The sequence below is a fragment of the Drosophila miranda genome, chromosome 2 (assembly GCF_003369915.1).
Source record: "Drosophila miranda strain MSH22 chromosome 2, D.miranda_PacBio2.1, whole genome shotgun sequence".
In the NCBI taxonomy this organism is placed as follows: Eukaryota; Metazoa; Arthropoda; class Insecta; order Diptera; family Drosophilidae; genus Drosophila; species Drosophila miranda.
Genome location: NC_046675.1, coordinates 7,466,019 through 7,490,855, shown reverse-complemented (window position 1 = coordinate 7,490,855; position 24,837 = coordinate 7,466,019). Strand labels below are relative to the sequence as shown.

Below are 24,837 nucleotides of genomic sequence, written 5' to 3'. Positions count from 1 at the left end.
TACCGCTTGCACTCGTTCCAAAGTTGTCTGAAAGTAGAACAAGAAGAGTTGGGAAATTAGATAATTATTTGGCCAAGAGCAACCTGTCTGTCTGCCGCACATATCCGAAATATTTCTCAGCCCTAACTACAATAAATCTTCCTCGTATTTCCACACACAGCATTTTCAAAAAACTAAACCCAACGAAACCAACAAAAAAAAAAGATTGAAAAATTTCGTGCAGACTTTGACCGCAAATTGTTGTAGTCCCGTCGCAGTGGTTTTTGTTGGATTTTGTCGGCTATAAAATATGAGATGTATGTATATTCACACGCTGCATAGACCCAAGGGCAGGGCCAGGGCGAGGGGTTTGGTGCTGGTGCCGGGGTTGGGGCGAGCAATCAATCAAAACTATGTGAAGCCTGTGGAATCAGCGCCAAGTGTGAACCAGAAATATTTGGAGCAAATCAAATGCAGTCCCAGTTCCAGCAAAAACAGAAAAGGTGAAGTCCGTTCCGTTGCGGTTCCAACTTTGTTATATATGAACACCCATATAAACATTTAAGTTTATTATTTTTTTGATATTTTCGCACGCAAATCATTTTTTTGTTTCGCTTACGTTTTGAAGATTTATTTTTTATGATTTCGCTTGGGGCATTATGCAAATATCTGTTTGGGGCTTAAGTACCTATCTATAGAATATCCCATATCTGGCAGATCTTCAGAGGAGTTTGCTGAACTAATCTCTGTCTTCAGGCAGTCTCTTTTCCACTCTTTCTCTGCTCCACGTCTGGCGGTGTCATTTAGTCAGTTTGTAATGACATGGCTAAGAGTATTTTGTGAACTTGGCAGAGGAGCTCTGCCCTCCCCTGCCATGTCCCCCGATCCAGCTCAATTGCAGTTCTGGCATCTTCCATCTCCCATCTCCCGTCTGCAGTGGACGCGTTCTTCTTGTCATTTAAGTCATCGAACACGCATTGGTACAATGTACATGGTGTCGGTGTCGGGTTTGTTGTCGGCTCTCCTTCTCCTTTGCTCCATTGCCAGCCCATGGCCATTGCTGTGTGGATGTCAGTGTCCTGGAACGGCCATTGCCAGCCAGTCAGTTCCCGTTCCCCCCCTTCCGGCCCCCTGCCTGCCACATCTGCAAGCCCGGCTCCCAGCGCAGTTCATAAATAATCGTCTTAAGTTGATGGCAATGCGGTGGTAACTGTCGACGATTGCTGGGTGGCACTCGCTGCAACTGATGGCCTCTATGGCCGACTCGGTTCTCAGCCGCAGATTAAGCCCGACTTCGACTTTGGCTGTCCAAGCCCTGCTTGGAGTACTTAACATTGCATTTCGAAAATGAAAAGGAACAGAAATGTATGTGGCCAAAAGAAAGCACAGTCACAGGCACAGTCCGGGGAACCGTTCAGATATTCCAAAAACGTTTCAATGAATGTCAGCGAACGCATTGCTTCAATTTTTTCACCGTCTCCCCAGAGCCGAGCTCTTAACTCGCCAAAAAATGAAAGAAAAAGAAACAGAACAGTGCCAGCCAGCCAGCCACAGCCAGCACTTTGGTCGTGTCTGATCCCATTTTAATATTCTAGATACTTAAATAAAATACGTGTCTGGCCTGGCCAACAAACGTTTATTGTTTGTTAATTGATTTCGCAGCAAAGTTCTCTGCTCTCCGCTCTCCACTCTCCGCTTTCCGTTCCTCTGGTTAAAATGCAAAGTGCAACTTTTCTCAAAACCGAAAACAAAACGAAGAGCGGAGCGGAGCAGACTTTGCACCAGCCTCAGGCCTGAAATGAACTGAAACCGAACTGAACTTGTATTTGGTATGCAAAATTTGTTTGGCTTGCCTCTGGGCCCAGGCCAGGCCAGGCCAGGCCAGGCCAAGTCATCTTCCTCTGTCTCCTCATCTGCTTTGGGGGCTTTGGCTTTGCCGTTGGCTGTGGCTGGGGCTGGTTGGCTGGACTGGTGCCGGGGCTTTGGCTTTTGGGCGCAATTAATTTGCAGACAGCGAAGCAGCCTTGAGGCTGCCAACAGTTGACAATTGTCAAGGACTGCGACAACTTGGCGGCAAGAGTCAACGTTGTACGAGTACGTCTGCTGCTGCTGTTGCTGTTGCTGTACTTTGGCCTGACAGCTGACAGTCGGCGTATCCAAGACTTGTCTTTGGATACTTTGTCTCTCCGTGTGTCTCTTGGACTTGGGTCATTTAACGGTAATTACCAAAACGCTCTTCGCACAAAAAGCTTTCCGCGAAAGAAACTGTTCTCCAACTGGCGGTTGGATAACGCTTGCCTCTTCTCGGCCAGCTTTTCAGACACCAGCAAGACAAACCCAAGAGCCGCTCAAGTGCCGACAAAGCCGACCAAGTGAAGCATAAAAATGAAGCACCCAAAACGAAGAAAAACCTTTAGAAGAGCAGCCAGCCAAAATGGAAGAGGCTAAGGCAGAAGGCAGAAGGCAGAAGGCAGCCACACGATTTTCCATTTGGCCCAAACACAAAGTTGGGAAGAGACGAGACTCTCAAGCGCGACTCAAAGTCTATTTATGTGACTATTGAAGTGGGCCTTTCGGCTCTTCGGTTCTTCTGCTTCTTCTTCTTCTTCGTCTTCTGGCTGGGGCCTTGTTCAAAATACAGTCCCAGCCATCCAGCCATCCAGCCAGCACACATACTCCATAATACTCCATCCAGCCCGACTGAAGAGGCGACTGAAGCTGAGGCGGCTTTGGCTTTGATTTTTGCTTGATTTCTTTCAAAATCGGTCGGCTTTGGATCCGCTGGAGCAAAATAGAGATGCAGAGCAGAGAACCAAAAGCCGAGAGCCCAGAGTGGAGAGTGGAGAATCTCTGTCTCGAAAATGATGCTCGAGTTGTGGTTGCTGCTGTTGTTGTTGCTGTTGTTGTTGCATGTGCATTGACTGTGACGCCATTTTCAGGCAGACAACCCAAGAGTGGAGCGTATGCAAAAGAGAGACTGAGACTGAATCTGAGGCTGAGACCCAAGTCTGGGCCCGAACATATCCAAAGGCAAACCGCCAAAAGGATAATCAGCAACAATTTAGTATTATTACACCACGTTCGAAGCCATCGAAGAAGCACCCAAGCCCAAGCCCAAGCCCAAGCCCAAGACCCAGAGGAAGCAGCACACAAAGTTGTCTGTCAGAGCCGGGGCTGTTCTCCCTCTTTAAGCCGGGTCGGTGTCGGTCCAGGCCTGGCCTGGCTGAGCTCTCAAGTATGCATTTCAAAGAAAATCATTATTATCGATGCGGCGAGGCAACTCCACCATGGATTTGGCTTTGGCTCAGGCCCAGGCCGCGGATGTGGCTGTGTCTGTGGATGAGGAAGAGCCAGGCAGTGCCTCAAGTTTACCTTTTGGTATTTTCACGTAGTCGTAGATTGAGTTTCAATGGAAAAATGATTTGCAAATTGACTTTAACGAATTGCTAGAGTGAGCAACCTGCTGTTGGGCCACGGCATGCTTTTTCTGGTTCCTTTTGGGCATGTTATGGAATTTTGATTACAGCATTTGCTGCTCCGCGTGGAGGAGGAGGAAATCGCCTCTCTATTAGAAAAAAAAAGCGCTGCGGCTCCATGTAATTGGCACGCATTTGGCTGGAGCCAGAGTCAGGCCGAGAGCCAGGGACTCCACCGAATACAATGGCAGTGCCGGGGAGAGGGAGTGGTAGTGGTAGTGGGATCCAACTGGGAGTCTCCTATGGGCCACTGCCATTCAAAAGACAATCGAAGGCGTATGCCTGGCCGACCTGGCCTGGACTGGTCTGAACACAGCCATGTCTGTCCCGATGCCATTTTGATGGCCATTTCATTGGCATTGGCCAAGTTTAGGGCCGCAGGCGGGCCTCAATGACGTCGACGTCTGATCCATGGCCGATCCATGGCGGCCGCCGCTATCAGCCGCACTCCACTCTCCGAACCAGTTGGTGGACTGGAACTGGGACTGCGACTGAGACTCCACTCCAGTCGATCCCCGGCTGGTGGTTGGTTTTGGCCGTTGGGCGATGCCAGTTCGTATATCATTATAGAAATTACCTACTCTCTGCTCTATGGCAGCAGCGGCTCCGGCAACTGCAACGGCAGCAGCCATTGTTAGTATTTTGCCATTAACGTTAACTCTTTGGCACAATCTGAGCCGGTTGATCTCTTGTTGCCCGCCACATCGATGGGGCAGCAACAGAAATTAAAAGCAGCCAACCAACCAGCCAACAACGAGGCAGCGGCCAGCCCGAGAGGCAACAAAAACTGTCAAGCGGAAGGCAAGGGCCGAGCAAAAAAATTGATGTTGTAAATTATTGAAATCTAATGGAAACGTTGACGTCAGTTGGTCGCCTGATGATGCCACGAGTCGGCTGATAGGGCGATAGATACAGAGAAAGGAAATACTTACCAGGACTACCAAGGAAGACTGAGGAATACAGTCGCCTGGAGGCGTCTGCGTTGCGAGCATCGGCAGGTGAGGACCATTCTCTTCGACACCATCGTCCTGCAAAAGATAGAAAAGCCGCGCATTAGTATAAAGAGAACTCGAAATCCCATCACTGCCGATACTGTTGAACTGCTTAGACAAATATACGGAATAAATTATGATAAATTATGCCAAGACATTAATAATATGTCCACAAATTAACAAAAAACTCTGGAGCTTGGCAAAGTCCACAATTATTAATTCAATTTTCCACGTACTAAAGCCTTTCGTAACTGTACTAAAACTCATTTCCAGGCAGAGCATTAAGATCTTAAGCCACTCTAAGCCACAGCGACTGACTGACACAATTTGCAACACTTGTCAACTTAATGCCTCTCCAGCGATATTGACAGCACGTTGAATATCTTAAGCCAACGCATATCTCTCTCGCACTCACACTCGCACTCATATGTACGTTTGGATAAGGTGCCGCTGGCGACTGGGACGCTTTCGTCAAACGCCTTTCATTGAGTGACAGGTGCGCCTACAACTGCAGCCGAAAAACCTACTCCCATAATCTACCAATGAACCAAAAACAGAAAAAGAAACAAGAAAACAAGAAAACAAGAAAAATGCCCCTCTATTCAATGTCGTTGCTAAGGCACAGCCCCAGCGCCCCCCCCTCGTGAGTCAGGCTGCGTGCCGCTTATCAGAAATCGGCCTACCATGACCACAAATATATATATATACGCGTTTACAGGGGTATTTATAACGTAAGAACCTCCTCAATGGACACTTTGGAGGCATAAAACTTTAAATGAAATACGTAGTGTAAAAAAAGGCGAGGAAGAACGAATGAGAATGGCGCTAATAATAATTTGGTTTATTGGCTTTAAAGCACAATGAAGACGGCCAGAATAAAGGGGCGGAAAGTGGAGGGGCGTGCCACACAGCGAGGGTGCGAGTCGAGTCGAGTCGAGTCCAACGGCCCGGCCAATCTGCACGGCAATTTCTATTATTTTTTTTAAGCACTTTCTTCAGCTCAACGACGCAAGGGCAGACGCACCTTTATTTAAATTTTCTTTCTTTTTCTTTTCTTCCTGTCCAGCGAGAGGGGGATGCAGGGGTCAGGGGTCTGTCTGCGCTTCGTTTTTTCTCTTAATGGGCAATTTTCTTGGTAGTAAATGGGCACGTTTTATGAACGCTTTTGTGGGGTGTTTATGGTGGGGATGCCAATGCCGACTGGAGCGACAGTCGGCCAACCCCCTGGCCGAGCGTCGGCCGTGGAGCGATGGGCGTGTGCCGAGTGCAGCAGGGTTGACGGCTGTTTTAATGGAACATTAAATCGCCACTGACACTGCACCTGTCCAATTAAAATGTAACATAATCGCAACGAAATAAATTTTAAAATGCAAGCCAAGAACAAACCGAAAAACCAAAAAGCCAACAAGCAGCAAATCAATAATAAAATTAATAGAGTTTTCTTTGGTGCCAACAAGAGCGGTAACAATACAACAACAACAACAACAGCGGCAACAACAATGAGCCACCGAAAAAATTGTTCGCACATAAATCTTTGCACTAAAAAATTTTATTGTCGTTTTTATTGTAAAGAAATAAAATAAAAAAAAGACAGAGAGCAAAGCCAAAGCCAAAACAAAACCAAAACCAACAACAAAATGAGACAGAGCAGAGCCAAACAGTCTACGGCTGTATGGCGGCGGCTCTCTCAGAGAGCACACACACATACATATCGCTTATAGCGATGCTTCTCTCACTTCTCTTCTCACTCATTTCCCCTGACGAGTGCCTTATCGTATCGTAAGTTGGCTGCTTACGAGCCGAGCAAATATCGTAGGAAGGCAGCGCCATTTGCTTTGGCCGAGCCCCGCAGCGCGTGCGAGCGGGACGAAGCTAGTGAAGAAGTCCAAGGCGAATTGGCAGAGCGAATTGAAATGCCAGTCCCAGTCAATGAGAGGAGACTCGCCTCCCCCGTTGCCGCCTGCTACGAGCCAAGTTAATGATTTTCGTTCAGACTGTCTTGACTAATTCGATTTTGGATGAGTTTTGTTTTGTTTTCCTATGGTTTCTTATGCAATATTAAATCAATAAGCCAACAAATTCGCCTCGCGTTAACCGCGGAAAAAGCTTGAAAAATTCACTAAAACATAAATGGTATTCCTTCAATTGATTTCGGTCAAATTTAAGTGCACTTTAAACAACAAATTCACTTAATTTTTCGTTTTTTGTAAACAACAAATCCGAAGGAGACCCACTGAGGATTTAATTTTTAGAGATTTTTTTGTTTATGGGGCTTTTAAATGTCACAATTCTCAAATACTGAAAATGTGCTAAAACATTTATTGTTTGCTTGTTTCTCAAAATGTATTTTAAATTATCTTTCTGTGGCATTTTTTTGTTGTTTCTTTGTTGCTTTTGTTTCGTTGTTTCTTGTCTCATTTTTTTGTGTTTTTATTTTTTTATTTGCTTTTTGGCCTTTTGTTGGTGAAACGATTTTCGTTTTCTATTTTTAGTGGCACTATTTTTGGTGGCGACCCCATTTGCCGCTGCCTCTAGCTAAGTGTATTCTTCCTCTCCCGCCTCTCCCCCCGTCGGTTGCCACCTCCCCCCTGCCCGCTCTCGACCAACGCCGCCATGCATTGGGTATGGTATCTCTTGGGTGAAGTGCCTGTGGGGCTGATAAATGGCGCTTAGGCATTGATTAGATGCCAGCCAGCCAGCCAGCCAGCGGCAGCCTGCAGCAAGAGCAACAGAGCAACAGCCAAATGCATTTGCCTTATCACCAATGCACTCCACAGACACTGGCACACATTATAACCGACACCCATTACCCCCTGCCACTGCTCCCTGCCCCCTGCTCCCTTCCTCAACACACACTCTCCCTTGAAAAGAAAAACACAACAGTCCAAAACGAAACCAAACGAAACGAATTTTCCATTTTCCATTGAGTTCTCCTCCTCTGCAGCACCCCCCCAACCCCAACCCAACAAAATGCCAGAGACTCTTCAATTCTGTTTCGTCTGTGTGTCCATGTGTCTGTCTGTGCGCCTGTGTGTGTGTGCCCCTGTATCTGTGTGTGTGCTTAGATAAAATTGTGTTTCGAAAGTGACAGTTGAAATGATTTATCACTTGCCAGCGACTGCAAGGCGCAAACGCCAACGCTGCCCTGCCCCTGCCACCCGGTCCTCCCCCCTCCGGCCCACCGCCTGGCTGTCGTCAAAGTTTTTAGCACAAGCTCGATGCTCCTCATGCCCGCAGTCCCCTTTTCTAGCACCCCCTTCCAAGGCATGTTTGGCATTTTTGTGTAGAAAAATTGAAAATTGCTTTTTTCGTCAGCAGCCGCCACAGCGCCACACAGTGCCCCTCCCCGCTGCCCTGCTATCAGGGGCAACTTCATCTTTCCAATTTTCTACTATTTGGCTTTGTGCCCCTCCAGCAGCAGGTCCTTCTCCCCAACTCAACCCCTCACTATTGTTGTTTTGGTTTTTTGTTGTTATCTGTGAGTTTTTCATATGAAAATTTAATTCCTCTGCCACCCTCCCCACTACCCTACCAGAGTCATTTCCCATGCGAGCTAATTTAAAAATTTTTGTAATTTTTTCGCTTTGCTCTTTTGGAATTTTTGCAATGCGCGACAAAATGATTTATGTCGCTGCCTGGGCGAAATTAAAAATATTACAAAAAGCAGCAGCAACACCAACAGCAATGCGAACACATTTAAATAACATAAAAAAATATATACATATATGCAAAAATGGAGAGAGAGGCGGAGGCGGAGAGAGAGACAGAGACAGAGATACATTTGTATATTGTGTCACTTGAAGCTTTAAAATGAAATTGTTGCCGTGTGGAAATTTACGCTGGCTTTTCTCAATTTTTATGCCCAACAATTTCGAACAAGAGCAGAGCAGAACAACGGCAGAGGCGACAGAAAAAAGTTAAAATAAAATACATAAACCGCAACAATTTTTCAACATTTTGCACGTGTAAATTTTCCAATTGGCTGAACGCGTTCGCCAAATGAATGAAAGGGGGAACGGGAAGACGGGGGAGCGGGAGTGCCGCAGAGGGGAAATTGGAGTAAGAGGAGGGGGTGTACAGCGAGAGAGAGAGAGAGAGAGAGACAGTGAGTGGGCGGCTGGTTCACTGCTGGGCGTGTCTGCTATTATGAACCATCTGATGGATTCATTTAAACAATTCTTGAGCCAGGTGCCCCAGCCCAGAGAGGGAGAGACAGGGGAAACCCTTGAAGAGAATTATGGCGGAAATGAAATTTGCATTGACATGGCAACCTCTTAGGGTTGACCAGCGAGGGTTTTTGGGTTCTGAATTTGGGTTTTGCATTGCCGTCGGCAGTTTTCAGGCAGCTTTTAGCTGACTTCTGACGAAGAGATACGTATATGTACCCCGGGATCACTTAGGTTCCTTTGAAGACAAATATATATACGGAAATACTTTAAGCTTTGGGTCAAATTTTAATTTAAAAGGGTCAGAAGTTGAAAACATTAGAAATGAATTCCATGGAACTATACGAAAATAAAACCAGAAAACCTCTTCTCAGAACAAAATCCAACCTAAAGCCAATTTTTTGTGAATGAATTTTGTTCAGGGGGTTTTCTGGTCACCCGATAAGATTAGCTCGGATTAGATTTCCGTCGAAATCAAGAGGGGGTTTACTTCTAGGAGTACCTAACAAATACATTATATTTCTGCAGGCTTTCATTTGCAATCTCCACTCTTTTATTTTGAATCATTTATGCTATTTTGTTGTGGCTTTTTGTGTAATTTTTCACATTGCCAAAAACGAATTTCGGCTGCAGCTGCTTTACGAGCACAAAACCAACAAAAACCAGAATAGTTATCTATTTTTTTTTTGGGTCGGCCGGCATTTTCCGCCGCCGTTTTCACAGCATTTTGCATGTTTCATTTTTTGTATTTTGTTGTTGGGTTTTTGTTTCAATTTAAATGAAAAAGCTTTTCGCGCATAGTTATAAAAATAATGGCTGCAACTCAACGAAAGAGACAGGCAAACGGAGCAGAAGAGCAGCAGAGCGGGAGAGCAGCAGAGCTGTAGAGAGATGGAAGGCCAGTTCTAATGCATTAAACTCGGATAAATGGATTTAAAAAAGGTTTTTAGCTCTCTGGCGGCCTTAAAGGCTGTTTCTGTTTGCTCGTTTTTCCCATGCGAAAAATTCAATAAAACTAAAGGGCCACACCTCGACACAGAACACTCGGCCCTGAACATGACTTGTAACTTAAGCTATGCCAGTCCCCCTTTCCCCCGCCACCCTACCCCCACTGTGAGTGTGTGTGTGTGTCATCAGTTTTGGCGACATCCTCGAGCCACATATCGCTTTACACTTGAAACGAATTTGAAAGTCTGGATCGAGCAGCTCGTAACTCTTGTCTCGCAGGCCCCCTCCCACCCCACCCATTCCCCTCTTAACCCTACACACATGCAGTTCCCCCCCTCCCCCATGCTCCAAGCTTCATTGGCGTTCTTTATCTGGGCGAGCTGGGCCGCCGCGACTAATATAAACGTACAATGGACCAACTTAAGCTGAAATGACAGTTGCGACATGTTTGCGTAGGCGTGTGCGATCTCTCCCAGACGGACGGACGGACCTGGGGACAGACCCAAGGAGGCAACCAGTCAGCCCCAGTCGACACACCGGCAAATGTTTTGGTATTAATTTTTCTTGCTGTTGCCTTTTGGCATCTGTGGGTCCCCGTCTCCGTCTCCTGCTCCTCCTCCTCCTCCAAGGCAGGCTGACAATAAACTTTATCGCATTCATGTGAATGCACTTTATGACACCTAACCAGTCGATGAAAGAGACAGCAGCAGAGAGAGAGGGAGCGAGAGAGAGGGGGGAAACTCGTTTACCTGCCTGCCTGTAATTTCTTTGGCCGTTTAAAGACCCAACAAAGAATCAGTTGGAATTCGAGGCAATTTTTGCACGACTGATTTGAATCGAAAGACTTTGATGAGCTCTACTCTATGTGCAACCCCCTCCCCCCGCCCAAGTACGAGAGTGTGTGTGTGTATAGGAGAGGTTATTTTGTGGTCGTCTGGCTGGCTCGTGACTCGTGCAATTTCAGTCGTCCGTTTGACGGTCACGTGACCCTAATAAATCACAGAATTAATGTTACGTAAAATGGAGTTCGCTTTCAGCTTTGGTCGGGCTCCGACTCCGACTCGGACTCGGACACGGACTGCAATGTCCTGGCAGCAACCACCGTTGAGTGGTTAAACTATGCCAGCCGGAAATTGAAAAACGTTTGCGGCATTTCTGATAAGTCGGAGAATGGAGCGAATGCGAGTCCAACTTAAAGATCAACTGGTAGAGCGTTGGGTTAATAAAGCATATTTTAAATTGTTAACCAACACACACAGAGAAAGACAGAGAGAGAGAGAGAGATAGCTGAGAAGCGCCAACGGCAAGCGGCAACCGACAACATTATGGCCATTAAAAATACCCAAAACGACAACGACAATTTCCTCATTATCGTAAAATTTATTCAAGCAAAATAAATTCATTGGTCGTTAACCTTGACACTGGTTTTTCTTTTTATTTTTATTCCCTGTCTCCCTCTCTCTCTCTTACTCACTCTCTCTGGATGTGTGTGTGTGTGTGAGTGCTGTCTTTTGTGTGCGCATAAAATTCATGCCATGACGCGTGTTAAATAGTCGCTGTCATTTGTCGACAACTGGGGAAAACTTTTCAGCTCAGAGCTGTAAAATGGTTTTCGCAGACCAGACCGAGTGGGTGGCCCCAGACAGAGGGGGTTGTGGTGAGAGCGAGAGAGAGAGATTTAGGCTCAAGATCGCCTTAAGTTAGACTACATTAAATAAAAGGCAGACAAACAAATTGTGATTACAGGCAGAAAAGCGGCAGAAACATAACCAAAACTAAGCATGACTGTTATTATTTTAGCCACCCCCCCCCCCCCCCTGCAGCCTTGAGGGGTAGGAAGCGTAATCCGCACTACCAAAAAAATAACAAAAAAAGCGAAAAGGAAATTACGCCTGTAAGTATGCTACAATAATCAATAAGTGTATGGTAGTGTGTGTGTGTGGGTGGTTTTGGGGGGGTTGCCGCTTGACTGCGTTTTAGGCTGCCAGACACACACAAGCACAGAGTGAGAGTCGGAGAGAGGGCAAGGGAGTGAGGGTGATTTGTCATGGGCCTGCCGCGAGTTTTGGGAGTTTCCATTGCAGTCCTCCTCCTCGCCAATGATTTTTTCTGCTCAGACGGCGCTGCTGTTGCTGTTGCTGCCGTTTCCCCTGGGCTGTTTTGCGGGCTTAAAGTGTTAATGTATCTCTCATATTGGTGTGTGACAGTTCTGGCATTCTGTCTGTCTGACGGGGAAATTTATGCACCGAGTTTCGGCGAGCCTCGAACTTGTTGAATTGCATTCCAGGCAGAGATGGTTGTCTCAAGATTAATGGGCCTATACCTGAGCAGGACTTCCCCTCCCTCCCCCAGACACACTTAAAGCTGCAGGCTCTCCCTCCCACCTCCCATCTCTCATCTCGCACATTTAAAGCGATTGAATGAAATTCTGCGATTCGCCTTAAGCATTCGACATTAGCCATAAAAGCAATTCATATGCAAAATAGAGACTCCAGGACTCAATATCCTGTGCATATATAAATTATAGACGCGAGGAGAAATAGGATCCCTGGGCCATGGCTAAAAGGGATAAATACAAAAAAAAATGCAAAAGAAAGCCATAGAAAATGAAGAAAAGCTTTTTTCATCCCAAAAGCTAGCAAAGCAAGGCAAGTCCTTCTGCTCTCGTGGAGTGTGCTCGTGTGTGTGTGTTAAAGTGAGTGTGCGGCAGCTGTCTGTGTGCGTATTGGCGAGGATTCTAGCTACAGCCCCGACCAACACCGACTCTGACGTCGTTTTGTGGGCTCCTCTACTCCGCCACCGCCTCGTGCCCAGCTCAATGCTGTCGTCGTCGTCGTCATTTCGTTCTTTATATAAAACCGAGTCGAGCACAGCCAAGGAGAATGCTCTCTGACACACACACACACACTTGCACACAGGACAATATAATGTTGTTGCTTTTTTTCTACTTTCTGGTTTCTTTTTTTTCGCTCTACTATTTTTCTACATTTCTTTTATTTCCAGTCAGCAGAAAAAATTCTTATACACAAGCTGCGTTTGCCTGTGTGTGTGTGTGTGTGAGGAAAAGCTCTCTTGCCATGTGTGTGTGTGTGTGTATGCGTGAGCTGGAGCAGTCAGCTCAGTTTTCTTTTGAATGATTCGATGATTTTAAGCGCCTGCGTTATATGAAAACCAATCGCATCAAAGCACCCCATTAAATTTCATCGTCAGGCATATATCCTTGCCACACTCACACACACACACACACACACTCTCGAGCACAGAGAGACGAGACATGGGTCCTGGCAGCTGCTGCCGCTGCTGTGCCATGACTCCTGGGTGGCTCTTGGCCATGTCTGCGTCTGCATCTACGTCTGTCTAAGCCGCCCAAGGCAATGTTTGCTATATGCCAGGGAAATCCGTCAGAAAGCGCAGCCGCTGCAGCTGCTCCTTCAGCTCCAGTAGCAGCCCCCTCCTCACCCTATCCAGGAGGGGAGAGGGCAGCTTCTCTGTCCCATCATCATCATCATCATTATGTGCTGACGGCGTAAATGGCTCTATCAGCACATTGTGCAGCGCCTTTTGGTGGCACTGACATGTGGCAAGGCCCCACTCGGCTCGATACCAGCTTAAAGTTGCATATTTTTGGCCAATTTAAAGTGCTTTTAATGGCTTTATGCTATGCTGAGGCATGGAAAATGGAAAGAAAAAAACACACAGCCAAATGCCAAGTCATGGTGGGGGCTTGGGGCTGGAGTCGGAGTCCGTGTTGGTGCTGGTGTTGGGATACTGTCGTTAGTTTTATATACTTTCTATATGCACATAGCCCGCAGTCTATCACAGGACAGAGACGCCATCTTCTGGCTCGGCTTTTGCTTTTGCTTTATTTGCAGTGGATCCAACTCCATCTGCCCCGCCGCTCCACCTCCACCTCCGCCTTGGATTCTTGCACTTCTTTTATTCTGCTATTCCCTCCCTCCCTCCGTCCCTCTCCTGCTTTTCTTTTATTCTGCTATTCCCTCTCTCTTGCTTTTCTCTTCTTTTTTTTTTTGTGATGGCAAACATTTAATGGGTTTTTCAGAAAATTGCATTTTCTTCTTTGGCACTCTTTAGCCTTTTTGTTTAGCTGCTACTTTGCAGCAGCAGTGGCAGCGCCACTGGCAGAGAACTCGACTCGAGTCTCAGTTGTTGTTCCTGCTGCTGCTGCTGCTCATGACCATGGCTGCCATATTAGATTTTGAATGCATTTCCGCTTTTTGCCGCAGCGAGCAAAACTTTTGTTCGCCATGTTGGTTCTCGCTCTCACTCGCTCTAGCTCTCTCTCTCTCTCTCTCTCTCTCTCTGTAAGTGTGTGTGGGTATATTTTCCACTGACTGACAGCTGTGCAAATGGGCGGCAACAAGGACGAGAGGCGCGTTGCAAGTTTGTCTATCCCGAGTGGGAGTGTGTTTTGGTTGGTTTAGTTGGCTCTTGGTTGGCTGCCTGCCTAGCATCGGTCTCCCCCCTGGCACCCCATCTCCCCGGCTCGTGTTTCTGGCTGCATTAAAACTTTGTTTCATTTTCCCGATGTCTGTGTGTCTGTGTGGGTGTGTGGGTGCTTTTCCTTTTGCTTTTGTTTGATGAAAAAGTCCAAGTTGTTGCGCAAAAGTTTTTATGCAAGTTTTGCTATTTTGGCAAATGGATATCCTTCCAGCCACTGCTCCACCCTCCTGCTCCTCCGATCAACTTGTGGGTGTTGTGCTGCTATCTATCCGACTTATATGGAAGTTGGTCATGTATATGGGATACATAAGTATGTATCCAAACCGACGCTAGCTATTGGCATTTCTCGACTGGGGGCTTAATCAAACTTTGCCCTCCGCTGGGAGCCAGCTAAACTTTGAGTTAGGGGAAAGGCATTTAAGCCGATGAATTAATGTGAAATTCGTGTCCGTCACAAGGGGCATGCTCTCCGCACACCTTCCACACACACATGCACAGGCACAAAAAGTGCTGCATACTTCAGGGCGCTGCATGGCCATCGTATGCAAATGAAACAAACATTTCACACATTCCCCTCAAGGCAGTCCAAGGGCCATAAAACGTCAAGCCGCAGCCAACAAAAAACAGTAACGTTTTCAACCCGTTTTCGTTGACCAAATTAAAAAGCCATTTAGGAGGTAGGCCCACCAAAAGACAACAGAGAGACACATTTCCATTCAAAGCTGCCTCCGAGGTGGCAATTAGACATCGATGGCCGAATAATTTGGCTGGCTCGATGGCTCCATGGCTCGATGGCTGGGTGGAGAAAAGCGAGCACAACCGGTCCGGGGCAGGGGATTTCATCGATTATGCGACAGCAGTTCGTCTATTGAATTGATACGAGCCCCCACTCTTTTGGGGACTGTGAAGCAGATCTTAACGATTTTCAACGGCACTAAATCTTCAAGGACAGCAGCACCAGGCAGCCCCAGCAGCCCCAGCAGCTGAACTGAGTTAATCATCCATGATTTAACGATTCGTAGACCATTTAATTGCCATTCAGACCCAGACATGACAGCCGATCGGTGATTAAAACCAAACAAGACAAAGCCAAAGACAAAGAGAGTGTGAGAGAAGCAGAAACAACACATTTTTTGTTCAGTTTTAACGACTTGACAAAAAGTCATTTAAGGCACTTCTTTGGGACAATTTTTGACGCACCAACAAGTTTTGCCATCAATTGGAAATGGATCCGGCATGAAAGTACACCTGTAAGTGGTGGGTGGGAGAGCTATCTGGCGGGGTGGGGGATGTGGGTGTGGGTGTGGCAGCAGCACGCGCCATTTCGTTGGAAATTGAAAACGTGTCCAACATCGAGACATCAATTTTTAAACAGAAGTAATCACTTTGTAAACGTTGCCCGGGACTCGACAGAATACTCGAATACACACACATATATCCTTTGGGGGTTGACTTTGGCTAAGCCAGAGGCCAGGGACCAGGCACCAGAGTCCTTTTGGTCCTTTTGGCTGGGGACCAGCAGACCCCTGACAAGTATGCCTCAAATTTCTGGGGTCTGCTTGGCGCTCCGCTTGATTTCCAAATTTCTGCACGTAACCACGTAAAGTTGCAGAAATTTTTATACAATTTGTTGCATGCATAATTCACGAACACCAAACGAGGCAGGCAGCAGGCATCAGGCACTTGCTGCTGGATTTATGTGGGTGGCTCTTCTGGCTCTCCGGAATTATGATGAGCCAAAAGCATCAAAGGGGAGCAGCCTGGAAGGGCTTAGCTCGTAAGTTAGATGAGAACTCAATTCAATTTGATGAAAGCGAAGGAGTCGAAAAAAAGCATTCATGAGATGCCGAATCCAAAGCCAAAACGAAGCAGAAACTGAGACAACACTAAGACCCTGTTAATCTATTGAAATAAGCGCCACCATTTGTCTATCGAATAGATCTGAGGCTTTATTCGGATATCCCCCCCACTTTTAATTGCCATTCAGCACGGCCCGGCCCGCTCGGCACTGGCTATACAGTCACGTCGCGCACACACACTAAAAAAGCGATATAAGCTAAAAAATTTATTAAATTCTCATTTATCAAACATCATAAATCAAAGTCTGTGTTGTATTTATTTCGAATGATCTATCAACAGTTTGCCATTTGGATGGGTCCCCCCTCTGTATCTATATCTGTAGCTGTAGCTGTATCTTTTATGACTAGCTAATTTGGTTTGTTGTTGTTTTTGATTTTGATTTGTCAGTTTATTGTTTCTGGCTGTCAATGATGATGATGCTGCTGCTGCTCCTCTTCTTTCGCGAGAATGGAGCTCAATGAACTATAAAAAACTAATGTTTCAGCGGCAGACAGGCGGCCAGGCGGCCAGGCGGCCATGCACTTGACAAGTGAATGAAAGGCTGAATGATGTCAATCTATCATGCAGCCCCCCAGTCCCAGCCCCAGCCCCAGCCCCCCCAGGGCTACACCGTCCGTCAACTTTTACTTTCAGTTTGACCTTTGCTAACTGTCAAAATTCGCTGCCGCTTGCAATGTGTCAAAAGTGTGGCAGTAGCTGTTGTTACTGTATTTGCATTTGACAGCTCCTGTCCGACGTCCGCTGTCCCCTGTCCGCTGTCCGCATCACTTTTCGCACTTTTGCAGCAGAGACAGAGGCAGCGACTGGTGACTGCGACGGCGACTGCGACGGCGGCGGCATCGAGCACAAAACGCGGCTTTGAACTACTAAATCATTTTTGACAGTTGGCAGCGACGCCGGGGAAAGCCCCAAGCAGCGCAGTCTGGCTCTGAATATATATATATGTGTGTGTGTGTGTGTGTTTGTTTGTTTGTGTGTGCGGGCACTCTTTAACCATGACCTTGAGAGCCGTTACACACACATACATATTGGTGGTGCTGCCTTTGTTTATGCAATAAATTAAAAGCAATAATTTTTCATCTTGAGGCAGCAGCAGCGGCAACCAGCAACAGTTGAAAGTTCGCCCGCTGCGGCGCAGCGCATTAATTTTGTGTAAACTTCAACAAACACACTGCCACACACACACACACACAGATACTCCAGAGAGGGACAGAAGCAGCAACAGCGGCAAAAGTGATAAAGCACCGCAATGGCAATGGCAGCGACGTCGACATTGTTTTTAGCTCGCTGCGACTGCGCTGCTCTGCTCTGCTCTGTTCTGCTCTGTTCTGTCGCTGCTCCCTTAGCAATAAATACAACAACAACAAGAGGCAGCAGCAGAAACAATAATTCAACTTGTGGCAACTTTGGCACTGTGCTCCACATACCACACGGCCGGGCAGGGCCGAGCCGGGCACAGTGCAGGTTCAATGGACGCTTTGCGCCTGCGCAGGGCCCAACAAATTGCAGCCACCAGCTGTCTCTCTCTCTCTCGCTCTCTCTCTCTTCCCCTCTTTCTCTTACGCCATTAATTCTAGCGCTTGCCGGCTTGTTTGACAGTTCTGACAGACGATTATTTAAAGTTGTGCTTAAATGCTCGCCTCTCGCTCTCGCTCGCTGTCTCCGTCTCTGTTTCTGTCTGGGCCTTGCGCCTGGCCCTGACCCCCCGGCTGTCTGCGCCCCCCCGCAAACCTTGGCGAAAATAATACAAATTACACTTTTGGCATATTGTTCCGAGCCGAGCCGAGCCTACAAGAGCGAACGAACCACTTGTTTCTGTGGGTTAGTGGGTCTCCCGGTCCCGCTCCGCTCCGCTCCCCGCAATCCCGGAAAAACAATCGAATTGAAGGCGTTCTGGAAATATTTTTCAGATATTACCGCGGAGGTTTAACGATTTAAATGCCCCGGCACACCATTCTTCAATTTAACGCATCATAAAGATGGGGGGAAAACTGTGTCCTGCAGCGGGGACTTTTATGAGCCCAAGAGGCGGCTGCCGGCTGCCCCGTTGCCCGGCTGCCCGACGGAATGGTACTGGGCTGGTTCTTGGTCGGGTTAAGAACCCCCCACACTGTGTGGAGCGCGATCATAAATCAAATTTCAATTCACGTGCCGTTCGTTCGCCTCATGTTCATTAATGAAAGCGAAATGCTCATACGCTTATATAATGCCACAAACGCAGGGGCACGCCAGCCAGGCAGTGGCGGGGGGGCATGGCCATGACGCAAGCGTCCAACTATCAGCCCTCGGACATCATCGAAACTGCCACTGCGCACAGCAGCAGCGAGGAGCGAGGAGCGACAAGCGCTGAACAGATTTTCACATCAAAAAAATTGGCACAAGTTCATCATCATTGTGATGGTTGGTCCCACTGAATGGGGATGACTGCTGTCCTGCTGTCTGGCTGTCTGGTCGAGGGGGGGCGTGGCCACATGCACGTTGAAAGCTCGGAGACCGCCGATGTTCAATTTATGAGCCGCAGACAGTCGCCCGCCACTGCCACTGTCCCTGGCTCTGGCTCTGGCTCTGGCCCTGGCCTTTGTTTAGCCTCTTCCCCCTTTTAATCGATTGTAGTTTTTAATTAAAATTTAACTTTATAATGATTTTTTATCAGCTGTCCCAAGTAGCGGCGGCGGCGGCGGCTGCCTTCGCGAGTCTGTTTAAGTCTAAATTAAAAAGAAATTTCTCATTTTGAAGAGGAGCACAGCAGAACAGGAAGCCGCAACCGTGCGCAAGCTGGGCGTGGATCGGGCCGGAACGTGATCGCGAACAGGATTAGTGACAGCCATCAGACAGACATCAAAGCCCCCCAAACTGATCGATGCCTTGGCCACTTCCCCAGCCTTCTTTCCGGCCAGCTTTGATTGATGTGCGAACTGGAAGTCAGCACGTGTACCCTGTCCCCCTTTAGCCTCTAATCTATCTTCTAAGTATATATAGTAAGTATCTCTACTCTACAAAAATGTGTTAAATGACTTAATGTGGAATGTGACTTACCATCATATGTTAGTTCTGAAGGATTGAGTGATGATAAGAACTTACCATCTGAAATGGGAAAGAAAATACAGCAGCGAATTAGCCAAATGCATATTTATTTCAATTAGGATTTTATAAAGGAATCATTGGTGGGGTTGGCCGCATTCATTCAACTAATTACCAATAAATAATATTCTCGGATTAAACGCAAATGTTTTTATAATCCCCGAAAAAATTGCACTCAAATGGGAATTTTTTTTTGTATAATGATACCCTGGCTATAAGGAGGGTATATATAGAATATTAAATGGTATATATTTAACAGTGCAGGACTACTTTATTTTATCCCATAAATTAATCAATTTTCTATAAGATTTGTAAATTTGTATAGCCCCGACTTTATTGCTTTATTTTTGACAATTTTGTAAACTAATAATGCTCTAAAATTGGTCGTAAGTCCCCTTATTTCCATTTATCCAAAAGGATATGCAGGACTTCGTGTTCATCCAACCATTACGTGTGTGTGTTTGTGTGTGTGCTTCCCACTCTTTATCCATAATTGCAGCATTAAAACGCTTAATTACAACCATTTTATTTTTGTTCGTGCTGTCTATAGTTTTTGTGTGGCTCTATTGGGCTTTTGTCTGTCACCTTCCTGCAATTTTTGGCCCTTCCTCTCTCCCTCTCTCCCTCTCTCTCGCTCTTTATTCTAGCGCGTTTTTTGTTGGTTTAATTTTGTTTTGTTGCTTGATTAATTTTATTATTGTGCAGCATTTAATTTAATACGCATTGCGGCGCATAATGTACAATAATTATTTTAAATTCACTTTGACAAGCACGCACACGCCACACCATGCCCCTCCCCACCCTCCCCTCCCACGCTTGCCTAACCGCCTTCATTTCCCTGTTAATGTTAATTTAATATTTTTACATTGTGCTCGTGTTTTAATTTTGCCTGCGGTTTGCCATGTTTGTTGCTGAAAATGTTTTACTTTTTCGCATTTTTTGTTGTTGTTTTTTTTTTTTTGTTATCATAAAACAAAAATGCAAATTAACGCAGAATCCTCTTCGGCCGCTTCATCTCTCTTTTTGTATTGTTAATTATTTATGGCTGTCAGGTTGTGTGTGTGTGTTTTTTTTTTTCGTTTTTAATTTTTGTGCTTTATCTTTTTTTCGAGAATTTTATTTGCACGCATTTTATTTCGATAAATTATTAAGTTTTTTGCTATTTTTATTTTCTGACATTTAATGGCGTTTTAAGGCCATAAACATTTTTGCAGCCACACTTAAGCCGAAAAATGGCAATAATATCGCATTAAATGGTTTCATTTTTCGTATCAACAAAAAGAGTTAATCGCACAGAACATTCCTTTTCTTTTTCATTGAGAATGATCCGAATCTCCCCGCCTTGAGAGGAATACTATCCTCCTGATGATCATGATCATCTGCCCTGATTTCCATTTACTTATTGTAAAATGCTGCAGGTTTATTTCTGTAATTTTATTGTATTTTTATCGTATTCGTCGACTTGATTTGTTGTAAATAAATCAACGATAATTAACCTTCTGCAGCGCGTAGAAATAATTTTACTGTCAATGTTGTCACCGATGACAGTCGAACATCTTAAATCATTTTGTGGCATGGCCTGGTCTCGTTGTATCTTGTATTTTGTGTGTGTGTGTTTGGTGAGCACAAAACGAAATTAAAAAGCGCAACAACGACGGACACTAAACACGGCTAAATGATCAACGCTCCCCGAAAATGCCAAATGCGCCAAATGAAATGCCAATTCGCACTCAATTGGAGGGCGGAGCGGTACAGGACAGGGCAGGACAGGACAGGGCTCTCGACTGGCGACAAAACACCTTTCGGAAACAGAGAGTAGAGGGTCTGGGACTTGGACTGGCACTGGGACTGGGACTCTGTCGCTGTCGCTGTCGCTGTCTCTGTCCTGGTCTCTCCCTGATGCGTAGACGTCAAAATGCCGTGGTGGCAATTAAATGCCTTCGACGCTCATTGCCAACGCCTCAGTCAGAGGTAGAGCTCAGAGTCCAAGTCCGAGACCCAGACCCAGTCGCAGTCGCAGTCCCCGTCGGAGACCCAGTCTTGAGCTGCTTTAGTGTCTTTGTCCAGAGGCTGGTGCCTACTCCTACCTCCTGTCCCTCCTGCCCCTCCTGCTACTCTTCCACCTTGAAGTCGGGCAACAAATAACGCCCAAATATGGCGCAATTTCATTCGCAACGCAACGAATCGATTGCCGATGGATGAGACGATGCCACCGCTGCTGTTCGCTGCTGTTGCCTCTGTCGATTCATTTCAATTCGTTGCGTTTCGATTTATTTATCACCTGTCGTTGAAAATTGAAATTGCATTCGCTTGGGCCATCACCCATCGCCCATCGCCCATTGCCCCAACCCCAACCCCAAGGCAATCCCAAAACCCAAAAGAGAACTCAGTGCCAGACCCAGGCCGAGTCCGCTTTTTGCTTTAGTTTCGTTTCGTTTCATTTTCTTGAGGGCCAGGTAATCATTGTCAACAATTAATGAACAGCCATTGGTGGGCGTGGCAGTCATTTAATGAACAGCCAGACCAGACCAGACCAGGCCAGCCAGAGGTAGCCGCATTTTGTTTTTCGTTTTCCTTGGGTTTTTTCTTCCTCTTTTCTTCTATTTTTATAAATTAGCAGAGAGGCCTTTTCCTATTAGAATGGCCAAAAAACTCATCAGCATAATGTAAGATGTTGTGGCTCGGGGCGATAATGAGCTATAATGGAGTTGGCTAAAGCAAGAGACAGAGAGAGGGAGGCAGAGCGAGGAAAGGGGTAATGGCAGTGAGGCAGGGGACTGGTTCGGAGAGGTTCTGAAACTGGTTCGAGTCTTAAGAGCTCTTAATGCCGCTGGCATGGCTTCACTTCACTTTTTCCCCCTTTTTTTTTTGCATATTTAAAAGCTTGATTCAGTTCAGGCCGAACATTGATCGACTAATCAGCAAAAGGCAAAGAAAGTGCAGACCAGGACGAGCCAGGACGGGTTGCAGCAGCCTTATCAATGCACTTTGCCGTGCTACACGTAAACTTACTTTAAACGCGCCAAACTTTTCATTCCAGATAAGAAACCGAACCGAACCCAAGCGGAAGGAGCCCTGGAACGTTCTGCCCCCCTCCCGCCACTCCACTGATAGCATTTTGCATTGATTTCAATCATTGTTTATGTACTCTGTCTGCCCCAAGGATGTGCCGGGCCCTGCACTTGATTGGCGGGGAGTGCCAGTGCCAGAAGTCGGGGAATCATTAGACCAGGCCCCAAGCTAAAGCCAAAGCTGAGCGATGTTCGTGCCGTGCCAGCAGCGCGCGCTTCAACGCTTTGCTGCCACAAGTTGCAGTGGCAGTGGCAGTGGCAGCGGCCACAAGTTGGTGTCTGCGCTCTGCTGCATGGGGTCCGCTCTGGCCTGGTCTGGTCTTGTGGCATGCGGACTTTTGTAGCAGACAAAATTGTCGACAAATAGTTTACACAAGCATGAAATTTTGCTGCCCCGACGAGCAACAAAAGAATGTTGTTGCTGTACTTGCCGCAGTTGTTGTTGTGGTTTAGTTTGTAGTTGCAGGAATTCGCTAGCAACAATTCAGTGAAGGCAGCAAGCAGCATGCACCACAAACCGATTGGCAAATGTCAGCCAAAGAAAGCAACAGCAACTACAGTAGGGCAGGGGGGAGGGTGGTTGCAACATGATATCCTCTCCTCCCTGACCCGCTACACCTGCCACAAAATGTTTAATTAAATTATGTGAGAAGCGTCAGTGGCAGAGGCCGAGGGTGCCAGAGTGCGATATGGAGCCTGAGGATTATGCATTGTTATGCGGTCATTAATTCATATCAAAGGGGTAATTGAAAACCGCATAAATTAAACAAAAAGCGCGAAAAAACAGTGCAATTATTTGCCATTTTTTTTGTGTTTGTTTGGTTTAAATACGGCAGAGCATCATTTTTTCCTTTGGATTGCATTTGAGTGTGTTATCCGCTGGGGAAAAAGCGCGCGCGGCTTTGACATTTGGCTGCATTATAGTTTAATCTTATTAAAATATTTATTTTATTAAAATATGCATGCAATTTGTTAATTTAACTGCTGCGTTTGCTGTTATACCCTGCCACTCGCCCGCCCACGCCCACTCACCATTTGCCAGGCGGCATGCCACTTTTTGATACCCTCTGACAAATTCCGATTTGAGGTCCATAAACACATTTATCCATGGAAATATTCTACAACTATATCTTTATTTATCCGATATTAATATATACCAAAAAGTGCACAGGGTATTCCTAGCCTCGACGATTCTTCATTTCGTTTCGTTTCTGGTTTGGTGTTTTTTTTGTTAGTTGGTCGTCACGGATTTCGTGTTTTTATTGTGGCAGCCACTGCGCTTAATTGCATTTTGTATATGAATTAATGAATTTTTTATCAGCAACAATACACCTACACAACCCACGGACACACCGACAGAACAGATGTGCCATATAAGCCTCTCTATATGCGAGCTTTATTTATTTGATTTTTTTTCTCTGTCTCTCTCTCTCTCTCTGTCTCTTTTTTGTGTGGCGCCTGATAATGCAACGAAAATAACAAATAGGACAGGCAGGCCACAGAGAGAGCTTCCATATTTTTATATATTTCGTTTTTCCAGCTGCGAATATTTAATTTCATTTGTGGTCTGACCAATAAAGCACACAAGAGAGAGAGATAGATAGGAGGTAAATCTCTCCTAGCCCGCGGAGAAGGACTCCAAGGACTGTGTGCATTTACCATATCATTAACAAGTCCATTCGTATCGGGCAGTTAGGATCTTGTTGGAGATCTAGATTCAACAGAAAAAGGGTTCGCTATGGGCCGGAAACTTTTCTGTTTCATTAAAATGCAATTAATATAGGCTTTCAGCACATTCTGATGACTTTGGGGACTTGGCCAGAGGCAAATTACCCAACTAACTCGTCCAACTCGGCCCCGAAGGCAACAAATTAGGGTGCGCCTATAATTAATAACATTTTCAACAAAACATATACACTCGTAGAGTGGGAAAAGAGTGGGAACCATTTCATTAACTTCACATTACACATTACACATTGCACGAGCCAGGGAAGAGCCACTGCAATAGTTCCAAACTGGGACAGAGACACGTGTGAGTACGAGTACGGATGTTTCCCTTATGCACACACACACACAAGAAGTGCACGCAACTATCCAAAGAGACAGAGACAGAGGCAGGTATGAGTATGAGAATGAGTCAATCCATTAACGTTTTGATAAAAGATCTTTATGACGACACTCCAAGCGGCAGCGACGCCGGCAATCATCATCATCAGCAACAGCCAACAGCCAACAGCCACAAGAGCCACAAAAATGCCTTTGGTACGTGTCAGCAAGAAACGAGACACACCATCGAGTGAAAAGTAATTGCGTTTAAATGCGTTTACATTAGGGCCCGAAAAAAGCCGCACATATCATCAATACATGATGTGCAATGGAACTGGACTCGAGTTTGGCCTAATTGCAGAGTTCCATTGATGGCCAGTGTAACGCTTGGATCAGCGAGAGAGCTAGTTCGCAGCGCCATCTAGTGGTCGGCACCGTAAGGGCCGTGGTAGACCAAACACCCTCTATGGGCTAGGTCGGGGAGATCACGAAAAGTGGCATAGGAAGAGTGATAGAGTTAACAGCTTGGATTGTCAACTTTCTCTGGCATTTCACCCTGTCCTTTGAGAGGGCCCGAGGGTTGTAGCTTGTTGAGGGGCTTGGCTTCGGTCTCTTCCCGTTTTGGCGCTCGACCCGAGCGTTCGTTTTCTCTGTCAACAGCCAACAAGTATTTTTTATAAGTGCTAAAAAGGGAAAAAAACGTGTAATCGCGGCGGGAGGAGAAGAGCTTCAGCATTCCGGCATTAGTTTTCCAGCC

At 46.3% G+C, this 24,837-nt stretch overlaps 1 protein-coding gene across 3 annotated transcripts in view; it reads right to left on the bottom strand.

Annotated features, from left to right (window-relative positions):
• Positions 1-24,837, bottom strand: part of LOC108154955 (homeobox protein homothorax) — a 117,221-nt gene that overhangs the window by 20,157 nt on the left and 72,227 nt on the right. For 2 of the 3 annotated variants that reach the window (XM_017285461.2, XM_017285460.2), the window contains exons 8-10: positions 18,919-18,966; positions 4,388-4,483; positions 4-27 (exon numbers count right to left, since the gene is read on the bottom strand). In XM_017285461.2, coding sequence (XP_017140950.1) covers positions 4-27; positions 4,388-4,483; positions 18,919-18,966 — 168 coding nt within the window. The remainder of the gene's footprint in view (positions 1-3; positions 28-4,387; positions 4,484-18,918; positions 18,967-24,837) is intronic. The other variant, XM_033389178.1, reaches the window with a different exon arrangement.